Source organism: Homalodisca vitripennis, chromosome 2, assembly GCF_021130785.1.
Source record: "Homalodisca vitripennis isolate AUS2020 chromosome 2, UT_GWSS_2.1, whole genome shotgun sequence".
NCBI lineage: Eukaryota > Metazoa > Arthropoda > Insecta > Hemiptera > Cicadellidae > Homalodisca > Homalodisca vitripennis.
In genome coordinates, this window is record NC_060208.1 from 71,648,421 (window position 1) to 71,674,417 (window position 25,997).

Here is a 25,997-nt window from a genome sequence, read left to right on the forward strand (position 1 = left end):
TTTTATTTCATGGTACAAAAGCTCAAACAACAGAGTCATATAAATATAGGTTAATTTAATGTATTATTATACATATCTTATTCAGCTATATGCCTACAAGAATTTTAATTTTAGAAATTAAAAAAGTAGAATATAAGAAAATAAAGTAGAAATAAAGTTTATTTTATTTCGTGGTACCAAAACACAAATAGGATTCTTTTTACTCTACAAGACATAATACACGACTGTTAACCCATATCTTATAACTATCTTACAAAATAAGTGAACATTTATATAAGTTATTAAATTTGCACAAATATTCAGAATGTACCACTTTACATTATATTTAAGTGCTCACACATTCATATTCTAATTATTGTGCCACTGGTTATAACAAGTTGGCATGCATAGGCCAAACGGTTTGTTATTTGAGTCTCTGCAGACGGAGCAGGTATAAAATGTTTGCTTCCTCTTCTGGTTTCTCTTTCTGTAAACATTCACGGGAGTATGGGCAGACTGTGAAGAGTGGCTGGAGCGAGGATTCCTTGGCATGGGCTCTATCTGAATGTAATTTTTTATTACAATGTCCCTGAACTTCAGGTAGGTTGTTTTGGTGGCAAGCCTTGAGAAAATGTAGACACCGTTCGACAGGGAGACGTCTAGCAGGTGGAAAAAAATTTAACAAAACTTAACCTCAACCCTAGTTCAGAAGAAAGAAGCCCGTGGTGTGAGGTTTACAACAAGAACAGCGTAGGCTGCAATGAACAAGTTTATCAACTGTGCGGGACGTAATTTTTAAGATATCCAGAGACCAAGCGTCCCACATGTGAGCCAGACATCCCCATAGACCAATACAAAAGTATCAAGCCTCTAAAATAGACCAGTGAATTTTCAAGGCAATAATAGTGGCATGCAAACAGCGGCGCAAATATGGGACGTCAGTCTATTTGATGTGCCCCAAGCGGCGCATATTTGGGACGCCGGTGCACGGGTAGAAACCGGGCGGCTCATATTTGAGCCGGCTGGTCTATGGGTATAGGACTTTTCTTCACATGGTGGTAGCGAACGTGTTAAGACGTCTCGTGAGTTGTGTTCCTAAACATTATATTGTTACTGTTTACTATGGTCTATTTCAGTCAATTAGCTATGGTCTGATTTTCTGGGGCAATTCCAGCAGCCTTAAAGATATCCTTTTGATACGGAAGAAGGCTGTTCAAATAATTACCAAGTCTCACTACCTGGCTAATTGTAAACCACTTTTTATTAATTTAGGTATTTTAACTGTTTTTAATCTCTATATATTTGATTTATTGTTATATATTCATAAAGATATTTTATCATATAATGTAAGGAATTAAATCCATGAAAAATCTACAAGGTATAGTAATTGTTTTGATGTACCCTTCACAAGATTGGAAAAAATTAGATCTAGCCATACTATAATGTGCATTAGACTATATAATAAGTTACCACTCTCAACCAAAGATTTATCTTTTAGTCTCTTTAACACGTTCAATGCGGGTTTTGCGGTAGATCTACTGCACGGCTGCCTCGCGCCAGGCGCGCATGACGTAGATCTACTGCACAGCGCCATTGTTTAGAAACCCAGTCAGTGTGCTCTCAGCACTCGTCGTGTATGGTTGTCCGTTTTGCCGCTCGTGGGGATATACTTTTCCCGCGTTTTTGTGGTCGCCGTTCTCAGTTAGCGTTTTGTGGTTAGTTTTTAGGACTACTTCAAATTTTACCGTTTTTGTTGTGTGTTTAGTGTTATTCTTATAATACAATAGACATGGATTTGCCTCCTGGAACTAGTGGAATCCAGAATAGACGTCAGTTTGTGGCTAATAGTGATTCTGATTATGAAGACGACCCTGGTGTCCCTGGTTATGCTCTGGACCTCGACGATGATGAACAATACGAGACTGGTCGAAGACCCAGACTATGACGTAAGACCTCCACACAATGGAGTCCTCAAACTATAGGTATGAAAAGATGTACCGTTTACAAAAGAGGAAAAGTTTTTAGTCCCTTTGCCTAATGAGATTAACCCAAATCAATTTTTTCTTTGTTGCTGGTGGATGTGATTTTTTTTTGGAGGGCATTGTGGCTATACGAATAGATACGCGTTGGAGTTATTCTGTGGACCTACTACAACCCCCAGGCTCACGAATCCATAAATGGAAAGACATTACCGTGGAGGATCTCAAATGTTTTATTGGCCTATTGCTGCACATGGGAATATTACAATTACCCCGTAATACAAGACTATTGGAAAACTTGTAAGCTGTTTTCAACGTGCTTCCCCAAATTCATGGCCAGGGACAAATTCATGCTTATTTTGCGATGCATTAATTTTGAAAGGTACCCTAACCCAAACAACAGAGCTTCTAAAGTACAGTTTCTAATTGACTACTTCAACAATAAAATGGACTCAATTTATTATCCTCAAAAAAAGTTGTACATTGACGAGGGAATGGTTTTATGGAGGGGACGGTTGTACTTTAGGCAATATATAAAAGGGAAGCGCCATAAGTACGGCATCAAACTGTACAGTTTGTGTGACCCCCATGGCCTAATACTTCGTTTTTTTTTTATGTAGTTGCGGAGTTTTAGATGAATACGGTGGTAAGGGGCATGCAGCCAATGTTGTATTGAAGCTGATGCAATGGAAACTCAATTGTGGCCACAGTTTATTTATGGATAATTATTATAATAGTTTTACTCTTGCCTCAAGCCTGCTCCGTAGGAATACATATTGCACTGGAACTCTTCGGCTGGACAGAAAATACGTATCTCCTGAAGTCAAATCGGCAACCCTGAAAAAGGGTGATGTGAAACCATCGCCCGCTACGCCGAAAGTGTTGTTGTCGCCAAATGGAAAGACAAAACGCTGTTGTCTCTTACATATCCACTGAATTTGAAAATGACATGGTGAATTCAATTAATCGAGGTGGTTTTGGAGAGACTAAAACCACTACCAATTGTTCAATACAACCATTTTTATGAAAGGCGTGGACCGCAGTGACCAAATGATATCATATTATCCTTGCGAAAGGAAAAACACTGCGGTGGTATAAAAAGATTTTTGTCCACGTAATTCAGATGATGTTAGTGAAATGCACACTATCTCTATAACGAAGTTCGCACATCAAGTGGAGAAAAACAAAATGCCATTGTACGACTTCCGTCTGGAGGTTATTGACAAGCTACTCGCCGGACGTTCCCGAGCCTCCTCGACCTCTGAAGCGCCGCCGCGTCCCCCACGTACCCTCACGGATTACAGAAAAAGTGGCTTGTGGAAAGAGAAGTAAACAAAAGAGGTGCAGAGTTTGCTATGCAATTGGCAGAAAAGAAATACGTGATGTGGCAGTGTTTTAGAATGTGATGGACAGCCTGGGTTGTGTGTCCCACATTGTTTTGACCAATTCCATGACTAATGAAGCGTTACCTTTGGGGAGGATGGTTGGGTTGTATATAGTAGTTTTTTAGTGTTTTTTATCAATATATTTTTTAGTTATACTAAGTGATTTGTTCCCAGTATTATTATAAAACAATCGTTAGTGGTCTGTTTTTCAAAAACAATAAGGAAAACGGTGCGCGCTTCGAAGAGAGACTGGCCCCAGGAGCGTGTGCGGTAGATCTACTGCACGTTTTCAAAATGGCGAAATTCGGCTCTTTTGGTGTTTGATGACCTTTCTGTACCAACCCGTGTCACAACAACTAAATTGGTAAGTGAATACTAATAAAAAAAAATTAGCCTCTAGCAACATACATTACTTAATTTTTAGCAGCGAACGTGTTAAATGTAAGTTACATAGATGGCTGGCTGCTCATCCCTTCTGTAGTATTGATGAATTTTTAAACATGCCAAATTCAGAAATAAATGTTTTGTAAGTTTGTTACATATGTAAGATTTATTTATTTTATTTATTGACTTTATTTGATATTTATTAACACTTAGAGTGCTAATCCCGTAATTTTACGGAACGGCGAAACTTCCGAAGAATGCTAATCCCGTAGTTTTACGTGGTTGTCATTGCAATTGGTATTATATTACATAGTCCGTATTTAAACGGGTTTTGCCTACTCTACAATGTTATATGGGTTTTTAGTAACACAATTCACCGCTAGAAAGCGTCAGATGTATTGTATGAGCTTAATGACAAAGCAACTTCGGTCGCGTTGTTTACGTGTCGCTGACGTGACGTTCGTTGCAGCCGGCAGTCGATGTCGCAATCATGGCTTCTCACAGCTTGAACGACGTTGCGATCAGTGATGTATTAGATGAAGATAGTTTTATTGGTGTAGATAGTATTTTTGACGATTCTGACATTGATCCTGATTTAATGGAAGAAGATTAGACACATACTTCAGGTAAGAATAAGTAACTCTATTTATCATATAAACATCAGTCCAAAAGTTTGGTTATGTTATTGTTTTCGTGAATCAAACTATAATTTGTATTATAATAAATTAACTTTATTCAACTAATATTTTATTCTTATGAATAAAATGAAAATATATTCATATTTTACATAGTATATTATTATGTTACAGATGCTGAAAACAGTGCTAACAGCGAAAGTGATGCCGACGCATCAATATGACGGCATAGTTTTTTGTCAAAAAACTACAAAACATAAAAACATGATTTGTATTATTCAAAGGACAGTTTATATTTGTAAATGGGTCATTGTAAATAATGGTATATATGCTTAGTTTAGTAAGTTAGATAAAAAAACTGTCTCAAAAAATAATTTTTTTTCCAAAAATATATGTTTTTAAAAAACATTTTTATGTGTAGTTTTTTAAAAAAACCACTAACAATCTCACGTTAAAAGAAAGACGAAAGTAAGCTGAAATAAGGGATGTAAGCATTTTTCTCATACCTTAAATACTTTTTTTTTAATAAATTTTTGAAAACCACCAAAAAACGCCCAGCATTCTACAGAGTTACATGTCATTTAGGGCCAGCACTCAAAGTGTTAATGTTATTTTAATTCATGAATTAGGTATAGCAAAAATGATGTTTTATATTATCAATTTACACTAGTTAGTCCTACCTAAGTAGTATAAACATTAACTATGACAAGTTATGATTTTTAACATAAAACAATGACCATGTCGATTGTTATATGCCTAAAGACAGTAAAGATTTTGATTTGATTTGATATAATACCAGAAATAGGTATTATATCAATACCTTAGGAATAGGAATTATTATATAATTCCTTGAGAACCATAACTCGGAATTATATAAAAATATAAAAACTTACAAGGGCTCAAAATGTTAGTATTTCATATCTCCTGAAATTAGAAACATAGAAGATACACATCTTTTCAAACAAAATCTTATAAAATACCTTACGGAACATACTTTTTATCCACTTGAAGAGTTTTTTTAGAGTTAGAGCAAAATTCAGTGATTGTCTAGGCTTATTTTATTTTACTGTGCTGAATAATTAAACTGCACGAATTAAACTGTTGACATCTTAATATTCTGTATTAGACCTCACTGAGGGGATTCTAGAATTTGCTAATTTTCCTAAGATGATTTTTTAATGTGATCTTAAATGCGTGTATGTCTAGGATAAGTTTTTAGTTGAGGAAGCAACATAATGCAAATAAATTTTATATACATTTTGAAAGCAAGTGACATTTTTTCTATTTATGAAACTTAACCAATAATCAAAACAGTAGAGGGTTATTAATCCAAACATCAAAAATCTAAATGCCTCCTTTAAACATGTAAACATTACATCGCACAGGACCTTAAGAGAACAATGACCTTAGGAGTGTTTGATGTCGTTGAACCATCCACTACCCCTCTCCCCAGCAGGTGAGTTTATTATTAATCCCATCTGTGTTGTCCTGTCAGTCACCAGTCAGTTCAGTTGCTTCACTTGTTCAGTAGTATAGTTGTGTTAATTATACTACCATTTTTAGTGTAACTAGGAATTTCTAGGTTATGTACAAAAATCTGAACAAATTGGAAATCCGTACCTCCCAGTGCCAATTAGTTCGGATTTTTGACTAGTTAGCATAATTTCTTTGCTATGGCTATTGCACCAATCATTGATGTTTTTGTAATACAATCTTCTTTCACAACCATTTCTTATAAAAAAACTACCAATAATTGGGTTTAAAATCATGTGACTTTCTTGCCCTAAACATTAATTCCATTCAGTAAAATTGATTTCATTATTGTTGAAAAATAGCTTACATTTTTTAATGTGTAGCATGTTACTGAATCTTGTTGGATACCTCATTACCTTCTGGAAACAGCTCAGAAAGTAGCAGACCAACTCTACTTTGTTTTAATTTTTATTTAATTGTTTATATGTGGGTTCATCATGACTAAAACATTATTTAAAGGCCTTTTACAGAATTTACATATTATCTACCAAAAAACAAAATTATCAAAATATTCAAATTTTATTTGCCCTTCTAATAAACCAATGAAATCACAAAAGGTGTTACTAGGTCTGTTCTTACACATATTTAACCACAACACTACTTGTACAGAATTGGAGTAAAATCAGTGAAAATGCTAAGAATGGTAAAGGAGTTTGAAAGTTTGTCAATAAAAAAGTTCTTTACAAAAATGCAAGAATTATTCATTTCCTTTATAAACACAATACCATATAATTTTTAAGTGATAATTTTTTATCAAAATCAAGAAAAATCATACACGGTAGAGAAATTGTGAATTATAAGAAGATTCCATTCAGCAGACAAACTATTTCTTCTCTGCAGTAACACAATTTATAACAGATTACACATACATTTGGTATGTTGACTTTCGTAATGTACTCACTTCATGGCAGCCTCCAACCCCACAGTGTCAAGAAGATGGGAGTACCATTCCAGCTGTTTCTGCTGAGATTCTGCTAGCTCTGCCAGAGGCACATCAGCGGGGAGCAGACCACTCAATGCTAGTCCGTTCATCGTCATTGCCTGTAACATATTTATGTTGAAAACTTATAAAGAGCAAGTTTCATTAATTTAAAAAACCATTAAAATTTAAGTTTTATTTATGAAACGAGATGAAAGATAACTGTACCTGTCTCTCGGGAAAGTGGACATTGTGCAAGAACTGAATCTGTTCCTTTTCGAAACTGTTCTGTGGCTGCACGAATCTCCTCTGTTGTTCAATCATGAGCGGCTTGGGCTGCAATTGTCCTTGCAGAGGAGGAGAGACGAAGGGAGGCTGTCCTGCCGGCCTCAGATAGGAGTAGTTATCCATAACCTGACTGGGGCTGGTGGGGGATGGTCTTGGCATCTGTGTAAAGGGAGCTCTCTGCTGAGGGGGCACTAGGCCGGGTGGTGGCCTCACCTCCTCTCTTCTCAGTGGTGGGGACAACTCTTGCTTCTTCTTCATCCAATTATTACCAGGGAACACACCATTGGTGCCGGTGGGAGAAACCATTTGTGGGTAGTTTATGCCCCATACGGAGGGTTGGGGGGGTCTGATGGGGTAGAAAGAGGATGGTGGGGGTTGGTATCCAGGAAAGTACGCAGTTGGCACAGGGTATATCTGGGTCGTAGGAAGGTAAGGACCAACAAACCGCATGCCTGGAGCTATGCCATTGTAGGTCCCAACAATAGATGGGAGCCTGATATACGTCTCTGCTTGGAACTGACGAGGGATAAACTCTGGAGCCAGGGGGTTAAGTGTGTAGGTTTTCTTCAGCTCCACACCATCCAGGAGACTTCTCAAGTAAGTCCATTTGATGCCGAAAAGGCTGTTGTTGCTGTTGCATATTTCAATGAATCTTTCCCATACTTTCCTGCAAGAAGATACGACCAATATACAGTTTCTTAGGGGAAAATCTATACTGAATATTAATTATAGTATTGACTAGCTGTTTCCCGCGGCTTCGCACGCGTCTCTTAAGCTTTGCCCGTATATTTCTTTGCCTTCAAATAGTGTTTGGATATTTTAATATACGTAACTACTGTGTTGTAATTGCAGTTTATAATGTGCAGGCGCTTTGATAACTTTTATATCTTGCAGTACAGCCTGGTGGTTAGTTACATCAATGGGCATTGCGTATAAACCTTCTACATAGAAAAATACAAATTTTCATAGTGATCGGTCCAATAGTTTCTGAGTCTATAAAGGACAAACACACAAACATTCATTTTTATATATTATGATTGCAGAAACAGTTTAAACAAAATTTGTCGTTTCTCTTAAGCTTACTCTATGCTTTAAAGCTATAAGTGTAAAGAAATTTATATATAAATATATTTTTTGTCGCATTATATATGTTTACAAAGAACAGCTGATTAAAAATTTGAAAAGACTCTTTCACTTAATAACATATGTTTGCTGCAATGCATTTCTTACGGGTATTTCTGTAACCAGTGGGGCGGAATCCTGAATCGGGAAAGCGATAAAAAGTATCCTATAACCTTCTACAGATCAAGACGAACAAATTAAAAAAAAAAATTAGGCGAATCCGTCCAGCCGTTTGTGAGTGATGCTGTTACACACGAACAGTTTCATTTTTATATATATAGATAAATAATCATAGCTTTAAATTCATTAGAATTGAGACATTAAATAGAAGTTTCTGAGGTAAACATTTATGGATTTGAGACGAGTTTCTATTTTAAATGCAGTTTTAACTTTAGCTACATGTTAAAAGTGGAGCCTCAGATGTACAAAAGGCAGCTAACTAGCATTCTTTCGTACATATAAGTTGGTACTTAAAAATTAGTAATTGCTGTCTGGCTGGAAGTGCAAAATCAATATACCTGATGGAAAGGTATATCCAATGAAGCACCTACATACATAATGGTTCAGCAAATATTGGGTTTTCCCTCACCTGCACCGACCGATGGAGCATAGTGCCACGGGGTCTCCTACCACTGCTACTAGACTCTGGGCCCGTGTGATGGCTGTGTTCAGCAGTTTACTGTTGGATAGAAAGCCATAGTCCATCTCATCACCTACACGCGTCTTGTTGCTATCACATGTCCGTCGCGTTCGCACTGTCGATAGGAATATCGCTCGGAACTGTTTACCTAGTGGCAAAACCAAAATTCAAATATTAAACAAAACTACAAAAAACTATAAAATTTTATGATCATAACCACAATTTTTCTTTTTATATGCATATCAACCCAACTCACTCTATCTATGTATACGTAAAGAGGCTGAAACACGTCTCTTTATTTTGTAGCTATAATGGTGAGAAAGGTTGATTCAATGCAAGTGTTGAGTTCAGTTCTGCTTAGCACAACATTTGAAATCTGACACTGTACCAGATTGTGCACCTGATGAGACACCGAGAACACCTCTTCTAAATTACATTTCATTTTGTAGTCTAGGTATCTCTGATGTCGAAACGATGCACAGAATTTGTTTTGAGCTTCTTTGTTGCTGATATTTTTGGATCTCTTAAGACAGACATGGACTCCAGATTGCAGGTAAAGTGTGGGACAGCATCAGATTTCAGACGTTGCACTATGCTGAAGGTGGAATCCAGCTGAAACTTTCACTGTAAAATGGATAGTATTTGTAAATGTAACAAATCAGTGTCTAACTACACCACTACTCCTAGCTATCCATGGAGTAAAACATTTTATTCATCACTTCAGTTTTTATATTTTAAATTCATAGCTCTATAAGATAACTTTCTGAATACAGAAAAAGTAAAAGACAATTTTTGATCACTCCATGTCAAATCACAGGCATTTAAAATATAAAATTCAAACATTTTGTAATTAGGTCAAAATAAAAACTGCTGAAGATGTAAATGTGAATTTTTTACAGTAGATACATGAGTGTTTATTTACAACAACATTAATTTTTCTAGGAAACAATACTTAAAACTTGTCATTTAATCATTTCCTTAAGTCACGAACGAATAAAAACTTGTCACTCTTTGAAGCTATAACTCATTCACATAATTTAGAAATTTAACATATTTATCTTCATTCAGCTTTTATTTGTTTGGGCCTTATTACAAAATTGACGTTAAGTTGCACTAAAGGCCTTCAAGGCTTCAGTGCATGGCTATAGGTCTTAGAAGAACTGTAAAATCATAAGAAAAGGTTATACACAATACAAGAATCATATTGTTCTGTTCTATTTTTTCTTGTCGTTTTACTTCGCTGAATACTGACAATCATCTTCAGTTACAACAGTGATGTGAGTAGACAAAGCGACCAGACTTGTTTACCAGGACGTATTCATTGGCGTTTTACATTTGTGGAATAGCTTATCTTTACAAAAATGTTTGATATTGTAATGTAATTTCAATATACTGATTAGTAGCTGTAAAAGTGATAGACTGGGATATTAAAATTAACAACTGGAGGACAATGATTAGTATTTCAGTGAATAATAATAGATTTGACCAAAATTACCTAAAATAATGAGTTTGAGTGAACTTCAACTTTTTTGGAACAGCTTTCAACACAGAAAGTCCCACTTTAGGGGACCATCATATAAGTGTAATAACCATTTCAGAATCTTACATTTAAATATAAATATTAATATTAAATAGCAATCATAATAACAAAGTGATTTAATGGATTCACCAAAGACCTTACTCTTCTTTTTTCTAATATAGTACTTCTCATTTCCATTGCAATATAAAAAGAAACTCACAAAAAATCAATTTCTGGAAACTTCCATTAATGGGGCCATAATATAACAAAGTAACCCAGTTGCCCCCTCCCTTTCTGATCTTAATTTCTAAATCAGAGTTCCAGTATAGCCTATATTAAATACTCAGCCATGAATTAACACATATCAGCTATTCAGTTAAAAATAACAAATCTATTGAAGGATTGTAACAGTTTTGAATAATATGACTCAACAACCAAATCCTTTATGCAGCAGGATCTCTTACAGACATTACCTTGGACGTTAAGGACTCTCTCCACAGAGATACCGCCCATTCTGCGTTTCCGGAGCTCTGAACGGATGCGAAACACTTGGTCTGCGTATGGCGTCATGATCCCAATGGAGTGTTCATCCAACTTTCCCCAGGCACTCGGCCAACGTTTTTTGAGCTCACAAACTCGCTCCACCACTTCGTACACCTGAAGACAAAAACATTGCAGCATAGAGTGTAAGATTGAAGAAATAACTTATTACTTAAAAAAAGGTTACACAAAATTCAGTATAGATCATACAGCAAATTGGGCCGATTTGAAAAGTTCTTGCCTATGTGTGTAAATAACGCTTCACACTCTTAACCCTTTTAGTAACCTTCTGATACTGGCAGTTTGTTTAAGTTTTTATGATGAAGGTGTGATGAATGATGGAAAAGTGTGTAAAAGAATGGATTTTTAATTAAGGAAGATCACCCCTGATAAAAAACAATCTGATTGGCCTACTGCTATGAATGAAGACATAACAAAAGATATTAATGAGGATATTCAATAAAAGAGGTATTTAAATATTGATGAGCTTTATCAGACATTTTCACAAGTTTAAATGATCAGGAGTTTGTGAAATTGTTATTGACAAACTTCACTAAAAACTTTGTATGTGAGATGGGTCACAAATACACTGACACTACAAAAACAAAGTATTTGACTCATTTAAGGAGCATTATGACAAAGACGATGATAGAGTTCTTCAATCAGATAGTAATCAGTGATAAAAAGTACATTGTAAACTACACTACAGAAACTAAACGTCAATCTAATGAGTGGCATAATTCATAACTCCTTGACGCAGAAATAAAACTTGAAAATGCAAAATAATACAATGCTATATCAGCATGCCTTTGATGTGGAGCAACAGCGTCATTACAAAATTATGTATTTACGATAAAAAGTGCTTAGAATCAGTAAGTTATTAAAAGTAACTGAAATTATTCATGTAGATTCTTATACGTATCTAGATTCTTATTTATTTTATATACAAAACAAATTTTATATTTTTTCACACTAATATTAAACTTTGATGTTTAAAGAAGCAAGAGTACTAATAAGAAGAATAGCCATGATTGTTTTATATGAATATTTAAATTTAATTATCAACCTATAAAATATTATACTTGCAATGATTCAGTTCTATATTTTAACAGAATATATCTTTCAAAACATTCTGCAGGATGAAGACCATGATTTTTTGGAGCAAGTTTTACAGTAATATTATATTTTTATAACAACTTGTTTGTCAATTGGCATTTAACATTGTATTTTTACTTAACTTTCAGCCAGACTGCAATTTTTCCGATTGGTGCTGTTATCGCACAGCATTCTCATAAACTAGTACATGACAGCTGAAGAATGATTGTCATTTGATGATTTTCGTTGCTTTTGTTGTTGTCAGTTTCCTAACCTATTTTCAGATGCGTTCATGTCAGTAATACAACATATACATTACAGAGTACATTTTTTCTTTTTTAATTAGAATTTGTTACCAAGTTATAAAATGAAGATAATTCTAGTACTGATGAAAATAAAAAAGTGATCATGATGATGTTCATCCAACACTAAAATATGTAAAAGACAGTGACAGTGATAGCCTAAGTTCAAAGCAAATTATTTATGGTGGTGAAGATGGATTGGGCAACATTGATTTGTGTATGAAAAACCTAATTTTTTGTATTTTCCTTCCTTACTGCATATTAGTTCCTGAGAATGCCATGCAATAGATAACAACACCAATCAGAAACTTTGCAGACTGGCTGAAAATAGAAGTAAAAGCGACGTTATTACAATGTTTGACCATCCAACACATAAGAACAGTAAAATCACCATGTCATACAACGTCAGAAATACAAGTTGTAAGGGTTTTCTTTCACTTAAAAATGACGTGTTTCTATCAGATTGGATACATGTAAAGATGTTTCTATATTTTTGTCAAATGGGCAATGCTATTCTGCATGTCAAATTCCATGTCCATTAAATCTGAAAATGAAGAAAAACATTCCATCTACCAACCAATCTAGAAAAAAAGTGTAACCAATTTTAAAAACTCAAATTTAGATATCAAAATAATACTTATGGCTTTTTTATATTACTCTAAAGAAATGTCAGAGAAATAGAATTTATCATATTTCTCTGTTAACAAGCTTCTGGTGGTAGAACAGTTCTAAGTCCAACTACTCACCTCCAAATTGTTGTACAAAGCAGTAGAGTAGAAAGCAGTACTGTACATACTCTCCCCTGGTAGTGAAGAACGTCAGGGGCGGTAATGTCTCAGCTGATTGCCACTGCTGATCAGCTTCTGATCATAGAACAGTTCTGAGTCTAACATGTTAGGTATACTCACCTCAGAGTTATTATAGAAAGCAGTAGAGTTGTGGTCTTGTACATCCTCTCCCCTGGTAGTAAAAAACGTCAGGGGGTAAAATTTGTCATGTCTTGGCTGTTTGCCACTGCTGATCAGCTTCTGATCATAGAACAGCTCTGAAGTAAACTGGAATCCACACACAAAATCAGTTGAGGCATAGTATTTATAAACTACTATTAACCGTCAACACAAGTAAGTGCTTTTTGTTACAACTGAATGGATGATACCTACAAAAATTAATTAAATGTGGAACATAATACGTAAGTTTTCATTTAATTTTGATATTCTAGATAACAGAATGTGAACTTTATAAATTATGATTACTTTAAAAATATATGATTACTAGGGCACATTGCTAGTTCTATCTGATTTAAATTATATCTTGAAAGGTTAGGATAAGGATAATAGTTTCAAAACAATCAAAAATTGTATTAATCCTAATGTTTTTTCATAGTGATCCTTTCATATGTTTTTTGTATGTTTGATATAGTTCATAAATGAACTGTTTTTAATATTTAATGCAAAATGTATGATTTCAAATCCGTAAGAAGTGGACTCATCATTCATAACTGTTTGACTGGAGGGATGTGAATATACTACTGAAATTGTGCATTGTAAATCAGTAAAACCATCCTGGAACTTCATTCACAATGCCAATACCTCAAGTAAAAACAAATTAAAATAATGATGACTAAAACAAGAGAACACCTTGAAGGATAAATATATCTTTATACAAGTACTAACTAAATCGTTTGGAAAAATACTTTAATTATAATATAAAATTAAATTTTGACTATAATTTATAAATAATATTGAATGAAAGAATAAATGAAGGAATGAACTATTCCACAAGTATTTAAGCTCTGCTACAAAATAAAAACTCCCTTTTGTTATAGGAGTGTTAAAATGATTTTTTACATAATATTAGAAAATAATTTTTGCATCACTGAGAATTTTTCACAGACAATTCTTTAAAGAAATTTGAAATACACCATTCGATAGGTCCCATTGACCAAAAGTTTCTTCGCTATAGCTGCAACCGTTAAAAAATTAGTAGAGGTGGACTTCCTGACTATTCTTTGCAGACAATTCATTGCAGATGATGTAATGATGTTGAGTTACCTCAATAATAGCCTCATGCGCTCGATAATTCTCACACAGCAGTATCTTGCAAGGGAAGTTGGGCGGATAGTGGTCATACAGACGTTCCAGGAGAGACACATGCAACTGTCGTTCCTTAGCAAACTGCGAGAACAGCTCAGGGCTTAACTGTAACAATTACACCATTGTTTGAGTCTCAGTACTGCTGCTGAGTCCGTTTCATCATTTTAATTAAAACCTCTGACACACAAAATAAAAAATTATAAATAATTTGAATGTATATTTGTAAACTCTAATTTCTAGACTCTTTTTGTAGGCATTTAAAAAAAAAAAAACACACACACACACAGTAACATTGCCTAATACTTGGCTAACAATGCTGTAATTTTTTGTAGTCTCTAAACATACAACTACTGGATGTAAAATTGCAGATAGATATAACACTGAAGGAAGCACAAAAATGTGTCTGCAGCACATGAGTCGTTGATACTCCAAGCACACTTGTGTGTTCATAACAGTGACACTGTTAAAGGATACATGAGAAAAATGAGAATTATATGCCCCTTTGGGGCAAGGAAACTTCCCTGCATTTTGCTAGAACAAAACTACTGAATTTTATGACTTTCTATCCGTTTATCTATAAATTGGTAAGAATATATGTCATTTTAAATAATGGTGAAACGGAGGAACCAGAAACACTGGTTTTTTATGGTATTCCAGTTTGATGCCAATCAGGTCTTAACAAGGCCTAATCTTTCTTTTTACTGATGATTTTGTTCCCATGAATTATATTCTGGATTTATTTTTACTTTTTCCAATTTGATGAGTCACTATGATTAACCCATAACACAACTGATCCACACCTAGATAATTGGTAGTAAACTATATAAAATTTTCTTAAAAAATAAAAACATATGAATAATAGAAAACCTCCCTCAAAATTAAAATAACTTCTACCACCAATAATGGAGGAAATAAGCTGTTTTTGATAAGTTTAACAGTATGTAATTTAAAAGAATGTTTTGTAACAAAATAAAATGATTTTGTCTAGATTGGTCAAAAGTAATTTTGTTACTCTGGAATTTTATTGTATATTACACGGTATGACTTTTAATTGTATATTGTGATTTATACTGTTTATCTCTTATAACATAAGTTTCCGCCATTCAATGTATTTTATGTAATTATAACACATGTAAATACAATTAGAATTCACAATTAACATGTCTAAACAGTTCCTAGATGAACTTCTGTTTACCTGCATGTGGTCTCCAGCCAGCACTATTCTCGTCTCTTCGTTGGCCAGTGCCAGGGGCATAATTGCTTCACACTCCATGGCTTGGGCCGCTTCATCCAACAGGATATGGGAGAAGTGACCTGTATAAACCCGAAATGTTCAGTAAGAATATCTACAGATGATCATTTCTCAAAATAGTCCAAAGGTGACATAAAATAAAGCAAAATAAGATGGTATGTGTCTTACCTTCTATAGGAACAAAAACATAAAATAATCAATTTAATTCAGCTACTTAATCTAACAACTAGATCATTTAGTGAGTTCATGAGAGGTCTTAAGCAATTAATAATACCCAAAAACAATCAAGAGGCTTAACCATTAAAAAATTTAACTAGACTTTATCCCTCAAATGTTTTGTGCCACTAAACAGGAATAGTTATGAAAATTTATATTCAAAAACTTACAATAATATTTTAGAACTAATAACCTTAATTTGTTACAATATAGTTTTTTTGTACATGTATTACTACGACTTAGGCTTGTTATTTCCAATTACAGACTACAGGGTCTGTATAATAAGTAACCGGACTGAGCCTGCCCCGCTCTGTCAAAGCGTCTGCTAACCGGTATCTGGTGCTGTAGTGGTGGTGGGGGGTCTAGTGAAAGGGAACCGGGCTGCAGCAGTTGCCTCCAAGCGCTTGGAGAGTTAGTATCGAGCGAGAGCGGAGTGCATGTTCAGTTACCCCGTCGGAGTGAAAATGGAGAGTACGATCGAGCAACGTTTTAGCATTAAATTTTGTGTCAAACTCAAGAAAACGGCCACGGAAACTCTTCAAATGATTCAAGAGGCTTACGGTGAGGATGCTCTGTTCAGAACTCAGGTGTTTCAGTGGCACAAAAATTTCCGAGAGAGCCGCGATGACGTCCATGACAAACAGCGCGTCGGTCCTCCATCAACGAGTCACATGGACACAAATGTGCAAAAAGTGTGTGATGTGTTGAACAGTGATCGTCGTCTGAGCATTCGGGCTATCGCAGATGAGGTCGGAATTGATAAGATGACCGTTCAAAACATTATTAAGAACGATCTGGGCATGAGGAAGATCTGCACGAAGCTGGTACCCAAACATCTGACTGATGAGCAAAAGAAGCGTCGTGTTGCTGTCGCTTTGGAAATCCTTGATCGACTGCAAACCGAACCAGAGTTTTTCAACCACGTTATTACAGGAGACGAGACGTGGGTTTTTAAATACGATCCTGAGACGAAGCGGCAGAGTTCGGAGTGGCACACACCGGCGTCACCACGACCGAAAAAAGCGCGCATGAGCAAATCGAAGGTGAAGTCGATGATTATTGCTTTCTTTGACGTGAAAGGCATTGTTCACAAAGAGTTTGTGCCATTATCATGAAAAATTGTACATATTTTGCCAATAAAAAATTTCCTGAAGTCAGTCCGGTTACTTATTACACAGACCCTGTATTACTACAAACTTAATTATCATTACCTTTGTTGAGACCGATATTGGACAGATTCATTGATATTGAGAGAGTGACAACAATCACCCGATGTTTCATGATGTCTTGCAGTGTTGCCACTTTGAACGTTCTTACACCATTATTGTTCTCAATTAGACAGTACTGTAACATAACCAGATATCTTTATCATTATCAGTATCTATTGAACAGTTAGTTAAGGAAAGTCGTTTTCCAAAACACTGGATAAGGGAATAATTATTTGCAATATATTTCAAATCAATTCACGCTTTTTGCAATGGATGACTTTCATACATTTCAGCCCAATATGATATCTTCTGTTGCACCTATAAGCTATAAAATTTTGAGTTTCGGTCTGATAATAAAAAATAATTATATCAATCGAAAAATCTTCAGATGCTGACTGTTACTAAATTTTTATCTATACGGGTGGTTTTTGTTGCAAACTTTCAATCAAATTGGATAATTACTATTAAAACTAGATCCTTAAAGGACAAAGCATGAAAAACAAAAGCTATGAATTTTAAAATGCATCAACTTACTGTATGAAAATAGTGCAGACAAAAAGATTCATAAACATTTGAAAAGTAAAATGAAGAAAATATTGCTCTTCATACAGTAACAAATGTTTGTACGAAAAACTTTTACAATGCATGGCAACTGGATAGTTCAGGTCAAGTTAAAACATTTTTATTGCACGTTCGGTATTTTATATTCTATACAGACAACCAATTTGTACTTACAAGCCCAGCTTCAAGTTCTAGAATGTGTTAACCATCAGCATACCTTCTGCACCACCTGGTTGACTGTTGCAACCCAGCGCTTGTGGTAGTATATACGTAGTGGCCGCGCCTCCTCGTGTCCTGCTTCCACGTACGGGTGCAAGTAGTCCTTGATATACAGGTCAGCAGCAGAGTTTGAATGAGTACAGACCAGCACCCGTGTGTTAGGTTGTAGCAAGACCTCCTTGATTGCTTGCGCCAGTGTGTATGTCTTCCCTGTGCCAAACGGTCCTGCACAATATATTTTAAGATGAGGCAATATGTACAATCTTCTCATCGCACTTTTGTTTTACATTCCCAGTATCCTAAATCAAAATATATAGGGATTATAATTACTGGAGTATTAACTTACAGGATGAACTATAATTCCATAATATAGATCCTGTACATTCTTATGGGATAAATGAATGAACTATTTCATCACATCCTCCACAATTTTATTTAGAAATTATTTCAGCACACTTAAGTTCTACTCTCTTCACATCTGTAAAATTTTTGTGATTCTGACTTGTAAGTATGTTAATAACTTTTAAATAAACCATCCTGTTACCACATTCTATTAAGTTCGTGAATAATATAGGTCCAATTTTAATTGATATGTGTCCCATAATTTACTTATTTACTAATTACACAATTTGATTTCCATTACTTCATAAAACGTACATAAAAATATAATTTGTAAAGATGTTTTTTATGTTCTTTTTTTTTATTGGTTCAGAAGTATGAGTCCACTAATGATTTTATAGGGATTTATTAAGTTGGATCTTCAATATTCTGGACTGTCAAACTAAAATATCTCTAAACAAAAAGGCAAAAAATAGCATTTTTTCATATTTTAAGAAAAATAGTACATTTTAATATAGTTTTTATTATACTACATTAATAACAGCTGGTTTTTTAAACTTAAGTTGAATAATTAAGTGATTGTATTTTGTTTCCTTATAATACAGGTTTAAAAAAATAGCTTGCACAAAAATTTTAGATTTTTTTCTTAACCCTTTGAGTGCCGCGGCGTTTTGCTATATGGTATGCATAAAATGCAGAGCGGAATGCCTGATTCTGCAAGGGTCTGGTTAAAAATTCGTAGCAAAATTATTTATTGGTATAATGTCCTGGGTTTTTGTTTTTTTTTTTTTTATAAATATATTTTCTTTAGAAATATAATACATTGATCACTTATAGTTTTTATACCAATAAAAAAAAACATTAACAAAATTTTATGAGCAAAAACATTTAGTTTTTTATTTTGACACAACTAAGTGTTATTGAAATATTTTATTTTTTAACTTTTCGTTATTCTATCTAATACTCCATTTAATTCTTTACAAAAAGACATATAAAAACTTGTTTATACTTATAAATAAAGTTTGGAAAATAAATATGAACCACTACAAAACTAGACATTTTCTAACCTAACCTAACACTCTGTGTATTGTCTACACTGCTAATGCTTAAATCTAATGCCTGCAATACTAGGTCTTCATTGTCAGCAATATTTTTACGACTCATTGTTTATAAATATCACTGAACAAACACAAAAAAACATAAAAACTATATAAATGTATTTAGTAAAGTACTAGCTGCTTACGATCACTGTACTCACGGTCAAGTCATTGTTCTACTTACACACAGACTAGAACATACACAAACGAACTAATTTGAAGATACTACACTAAAAACCCATTTACACTAAAAAAAACTTTCAATATTTACAATCATTTGTGAAATAAACACCAGCGCAAACAAAACATGTGACGGCTCGTCCGTGTAGCGGTCGATTCTAAACTCGACTGACACGCTCACTTTAGAACCGCCGTAAAAATCAGAATGTAACAAAACCTACACAAAAAGTTACGTTGAAGCCTTTGGAATGCGTATGTATAGCCATTGAGCCAATTTAGATAAATACTATATAAGATATAAGCGTTACTGCAGAGGTCACAAATAGCAATTCTGGCATTTCTTGCATATAATGGAGGATATATGCAAATAGCGATGCTCCGGCACTCAAAGGGTTAATGTACTAACCTCAAACATGTTTTTTATTGTTTCAATTCAAAACAGCTGTTTTTGATACACAAACTTTTACAGTATGACTGACTAGCCTATGTTGAATTTTTTGTGTAAGAAAAATGAAATAAGATGGGCAAGTTTTAATTTTGTTTTTTGTATGATAAAAAAACTTTCCATCACACAGAGCAAACATGTCTTTTAGCACCTAACTCCTATTCTATTTTTCTGAAGCTTTACTATGAAAATATTGTTTTTGACTTTACTTTTTTGATTTTGAATGCAATATAAATACTAATTTACCTCTTTTACCAGCTCTCTCAGAAATTTTACAGAGTTTTATGTAAACATTCATATCATTGTTATTAATGATCATAGACAGAATTAGCTTTAAATTTTAGTATTAGAAGATTCAAGATTAAAGATTAGCATTATTTTATATTGCATTCAAAATCAAAAAAGTAAAGTAAAAAACAATATTTTCATAGTAAAGCTTCAGAAAAAATATTTGAACACACCCTTTTATTTCAAGACAAAAATAATCTGTCAATAAAGAGGTTTTCTAAGCAAAAAAATTAAAAGCTTACTTCTACAGATATAAATTTAATTTTTTTTCAAAACAGTAAAATTTTGCATACAAGTAGAAGCAACTCAAAGTTTGTATTGCAATATTATATATATATATATATATATATATATATATATATTTTCAGCATGTGTATTACGATTTTTATCATTCATTAAACTATACATAAAATTAGGCAGCAAAACATTCTAAATAATCTCACACATAATGTAACATTATTATAATTTTATGTCTCATAGCAAAATTTTAATTATGACGGTGAGTGGAATAAAGACTATTACAAATTTTTTGAACTGGCAAATCGTTTTAAAATGACTAGTTAGTCTCTTGCCATTTTCAGGGTTAAATGATATATTCAGTTGAATGATTAAATTAAATGGTTTTTTACTTAGTATTAGAAACGATATAATTAATTGGAGATGTAAACTATTATGGTTTAGAAAAACAGTAGAGAGCGCAAACAAAGCCTATTTAATTACCTGATGATTCATTAAGACTCTATATTCACTAACCCCCCCCCCCCCCGTTACAGTGGGGGCAGAGTTCTAAATTGTCAGCTAGAAAATTATTTTAAAATGTATAGTAAATATTTCCCAGTGCACGGATTCAGAATACATGTGCGAAAACGCAGGATTAAGGGTTTTAGATAACCTGTCACATGTATAATACTAAAACTGAATCAAGTTTTGAATCTCTACAATAAAGAAACAGTATCCTAATCATCAATCTGTAGTTTCCTCCTTTATTAATAGATGATGGAATCAAGTTATTCTGCATCTATTTGATATATTCTGACCATTGTTTTACTTCCACACCGGGTTGGACTATCACTGCAGTGTGATAGATTCCATATCTATTAGAATCAGCCCTCCTCTTATTGTAAGACCTCTGTTTTCCCATTGATAAGAGCCAACAAAAGACTCACCTATGATGAGGATGGGGGGCAATGGCACAGCCACAGGTGTTGTGATGGCTACCACTGCCTCCTTCTGCTTCAGGTTCAACCGAGCATCCCCGCTCTCACTCCACTGTCTGCTGCCAATGTAAAAATCAGTCGTACTTAGAGAACAACTAGCACAAAAAAATGTGAAAGATCATCTAGGCTTGCAGTTTTAACCCCGTCCCTGAGCGTAAACAAAAGTATCATAAAAACAAAGTTCCACATCCAAAGTTTACATTTATGTCTGGAGAAACAATGGTTGATTTAATGAACTGCATTTATATTAACACACAATAGAAATCAAAATGCATTGTATAAAAAAAATACTCAAATATTAAATTTCAAATTCAATTATTTAAAAAACATGAACAAACTTACAATAAAAATTAGTGCAGAAATCCGACAATTATTTCACAATTTTGGTTAAAACTTTTTAATTATTTTTTAACCATGTTTTCGTGAATGAATTGAAAAACAAGCTAAAGTTTGAAGCAATGCACAACAGTTACAAGGTACGGTGTTGCCTGTAAAGTAGATGTTTTAACTTCACTATTGAATATGATCCAACAACCACCGTTACTATCCATTTAATGATATTACAATTCTCTCATTTCTGACATTAACAACTTCTGACATTGGATTTCCTGTTTCCAAAGTTAAAACCCTCCTCTATTTATGATATTAACTCTCCTGTTTCTATCTCATTCTAACTAGTAACCACTACACGATTTACTATGCTTGTTTGTGGTGTATCAACAAAATATTTTCTAATTTTGACGAATCAGCAAATTTATCTACTTTTGTAATGTAAAAGATATTTTTTGTTGAATTTTACTGGTACATTACTGACATATTCAGTTTCTCAAAAGTTTAAATGTTCTACAGTACTGTAAAACTAAGGGTTATCTCTTCAGGTGTATAGCTTATTATAAAGCTCTTAGTATTTTTAGAAAATTTTATAAATGCAACATAGAAAATTAAAAATTTATCCAAAGAATAATGATTACATTATTATATACATATACATTATAAAATACATGTTAGATAGGCACACACATAAGATGATCATTATTGCTTATAAATCAATGCAAGTTCTGCTAATAGATATTAAGTTCATTGTGTAATTGTGTATTTATATTTTCAGATTAACGATAATATTTTAATGAACATATCTGTACATGCACTGAGTTATCATTGTGGCATTACACTTCCCACTTCTTTGACACAAACAAAGATTACTTTTCTAGTACCTATCATTCCATTAGTTAAAAAACATTTTTCATTATACAAAAGACTTGAATTAATCATCTAATTTACAAAAAAATACTTTAATGAAACAATATTCAGTCCAGACCTTTGTGGAGACCATGGAATACTTGGCTCCATGAAAGTTTCCGGAAAGATGACACGGAAGTCCGCGATCTTGTCAATGGCATGGTGCCACTCGCAGTATGGCACTCGGTTCAGTTGGAACTGAACGTCCATTGTGAATTCCGTATCATTCTGGAACAAAAAGAAGCAATTCAACATTAAAATTATAATGTATACAACTGTTAGATCTATGTTACCATGTTTTGTTACTTCTCAACTAACACATTGGGATGCCAATTTTCAATGTCTATTCAGCACACAGAAATCAAAATTTTTCCATGTTTTGGCTGTTTTTAGTAGTAAACTGCAGTAACCTGGAATCTAAAAGACAAAATTTTTTGAAAATTTAATATAAATATTTATAAATTTATAAATAGTTTATATAAATATTTTGATAATATTATATTATTATAGGACTAACTCTTTAAGTCTACACAATTCCATGGTAGTAAAATGTTGGTCTGTTTTAAAGTTTTCAGGGTAAAACATTTAATAAGCATTCATTAGCCCTTTCCCGTCTCAATTTAAAATACCCACCATATGCTAATGGGGCAAATTAATTTTGCCGATCTGCTATGAAAGAACACTAACTGGCATTTTTTTAGTTTTAGCGTACACATTGCATATAATTGTAAAAAATTTAAATCTCTTAATCAGGTGTTTCCTTATTCAAAAGTTATACGCCTTTGACAACCAGTTACATAAATAACTTAGAAACACAATTTTTAATGTCATATCTTCAACTAGGATCTGCCATCTTATCAATCAGAATAAACTGAATAAATTGTAAAAACTATTAAAACAGTATAAAACGTGTGATGTAATTAATAAACACTAATACTTTCAATAAATATAGTAGTAGGTGGTACAAGAATTGTAGAACAAAAGGAATACAATTACTGCCATTGAAGCAAGATATCAAGCATTTCATATATTTCCACTTAGATAACAATAATCAGAGAAACATCTAGAAAACAAGGAAAACAGTTTTATCAAAAGATTAAACAGGAAGAAGTTTTAAAACAAACCACTGTTTGGCAGCACAAAACAGACAACATTGATAAAGCTGATTTTGGCACTTTGTGGCAGGGGGATTTTAGCATCGGGCACCAAGTGGAATGAGGCACTTGATTTCTAAAGGGTTATGTTTGAGGAAAAGTATTATACAATAGCTACTAATTTCTATTTAGAATACTTGTATGCTTCAAAGCACTAATTCATACAAGTGCAGTGGAAAGCAGGACTACTTGCACTGGATACTAACTTCTTTCTGATGCCAATGTTTTGCACACCCACATTTTCATCCTAATAAAATTATTCCTCTTAAACAGCCGCATTTTTATCTTACGAAATTTTCTCCTGCTCATTAACTAAGTTATGACTGAGATCACTTGCACAATAATCACTACCATACAGGTTGTTATGTACAAACCGTTGTCAAAACAATATTAAATATCAGATGACTGAAACTAAAAAAAAAAACATATTTGACACAGTTATGCTAAATCAAAACATCACAATTAGTGGATGGTTAGAATCTAAGCATTTACAGTGTTGCTCCCTAACACAATAAAAAACAAATTATTCAAAATCTTAAAGTGGAACCGTTTCTTCTCTGTGTTTCAATGGGTAAAAAATATACATACATTTCATGATACAACAATTTTAAAGCAAATTTTTAAATATTGTAAAAGAATTTTCTTCAACATGTTAATGGCCACTGCAGAAATTATTGTATTGCTTAATTTTATCCACCTATAGAAACCACTTTTTAAAACTTGGGATATCCTAATTCATTGAAAACTGAAATTCATTCTTCACTCTGGATACAGTATTCCCAGAAAGAAAGTAAAAAGAATATCTATAATATAAAAATGAAACTGTTCGTGTGTAACAGCATCACTCACAAACGGCTGGACGGATTCGCCTAATTTTTTTTTAAAATTTGTTCGTCTTGATCTGTAGAAGGTTATAGGATACTTTTTATCCCTTTCCCGATTCAGGATTCCGCCCCACTGGTTACAGAAATACCCGTAAGAAATGCATTGCAGCAAACATATGTTATTAAGTGAAAGAGTCTTTTCAAATTTTTAATCAGCTGTTCTTTGTAAACATATATAATGCGACAAAAAATATATTTATATATAATTTAATTACTATTTTAAATTTCTTTACACTTATAGTAATATATAAAAATGAATGTTTGTGTGTTTGTCCTTTATATACTCAGAAACTATTGGAACGATCACTATGAAAATTTGTATTTTTCTATGTAGAAGGTTTATATGCAATGCCCATTGATGTAACTCACCACCAGGCTGTACTGCAAGATATAACAGTTATCAAAGCGCCTGCACATTATGAACTGCAATTACGACACAGTTACGTTTATTAAATAGCCAAACACTATTTGAAGGCAAAGAAATATACGGGCAAAGCTTAAGAGACGCGTGCGAAGCCGCGGGAAACAGCTAGTTAAGAGAAATTATGCCCATACCTTTAGTTCAAGCATAGAGACCGTTGCGGCAGACAGTCGAAGATATATCACACTTTTGCCCTTGTCCTCAATCAGAGCCTCATGTACAACTCTCTTTGGCCTCTCCTCTGTCTCAGTCTTGTCTGAAATGTACAAATAGAATTTAATTAACACATATTATTCTACATTTTGAGTTCGAAAATATTCATGTAAAATCTTACAAATGTAAAAAAATGTTCTACCTGTCTTATCAGACTTGGAGGGAGAAAGCAGAACGGTGGTGCAGTTGTTCAGAATCAGTCTTCCTGCAGAAGTATCCTCAGATACATCTTTACCCAGAGACATGAGTGCAAACAATTCGCCATTATGAGCGTATTTGGCTGTGCTTGCCGCCACCCCACTGGGAGACAGCAGGTAGCAGTTCGCTAGTTTTAGCCTTGCGCTCAAATTATATCTTGCCACCTGCAATCATGAGCAAACAAATTTCTTCTTGTTACACTATAAACTGATTACAGCATGGAAAATCACATTTTGAAAGGAAAGTACTAAAACCTAATTTTGGATTCCAATGGAATTAAAATACTCACTATTACAATACTAAACCGAAAAGTGGCTTAATCAGATCAAAACAAATTTGTTGAACACAAAAATATGCTATTACTGCCAACTGTTACACTTGAATACGTAGCAGTGGACGGTGCTATATAAAAACATCTTAGTGACAAAAAAATGAGCTTCTGTTAAATGATGG

General features: G+C 33.7%; 1 protein-coding gene across 2 annotated transcripts in view; it reads right to left on the reverse strand.

Annotated features, from left to right (window-relative positions):
- LOC124354141 (probable helicase with zinc finger domain) overlaps nucleotides 1-25,997 on the reverse strand; it is a 57,188-nt gene that overhangs the window by 6,617 nt on the left and 24,574 nt on the right. The window contains exons 7-19 of one of the 2 annotated variants that reach the window (XM_046804388.1): nucleotides 25,489-25,708; nucleotides 25,268-25,389; nucleotides 22,754-22,902; nucleotides 21,385-21,491; nucleotides 17,868-18,094; nucleotides 17,093-17,225; nucleotides 15,609-15,727; nucleotides 14,372-14,518; nucleotides 13,229-13,375; nucleotides 10,857-11,040; nucleotides 8,814-9,012; nucleotides 7,043-7,769; nucleotides 6,797-6,936 (exon numbers count right to left, since the gene is read on the reverse strand). In XM_046804388.1, coding sequence (XP_046660344.1) covers nucleotides 6,797-6,936; nucleotides 7,043-7,769; nucleotides 8,814-9,012; nucleotides 10,857-11,040; nucleotides 13,229-13,375; nucleotides 14,372-14,518; nucleotides 15,609-15,727; nucleotides 17,093-17,225; nucleotides 17,868-18,094; nucleotides 21,385-21,491; nucleotides 22,754-22,902; nucleotides 25,268-25,389; nucleotides 25,489-25,708 — 2,621 coding nt within the window. Of the gene's footprint in view, nucleotides 1-6,796; nucleotides 6,937-7,042; nucleotides 7,770-8,813; nucleotides 9,013-10,856; nucleotides 11,041-13,228; nucleotides 13,376-14,371; nucleotides 14,519-15,608; nucleotides 15,728-17,092; nucleotides 17,226-17,867; nucleotides 18,095-21,384; nucleotides 21,495-22,753; nucleotides 22,903-25,267; nucleotides 25,390-25,488; nucleotides 25,709-25,997 lie in introns of both variants that reach the window. The other variant, XM_046804387.1, reaches the window with a different exon arrangement.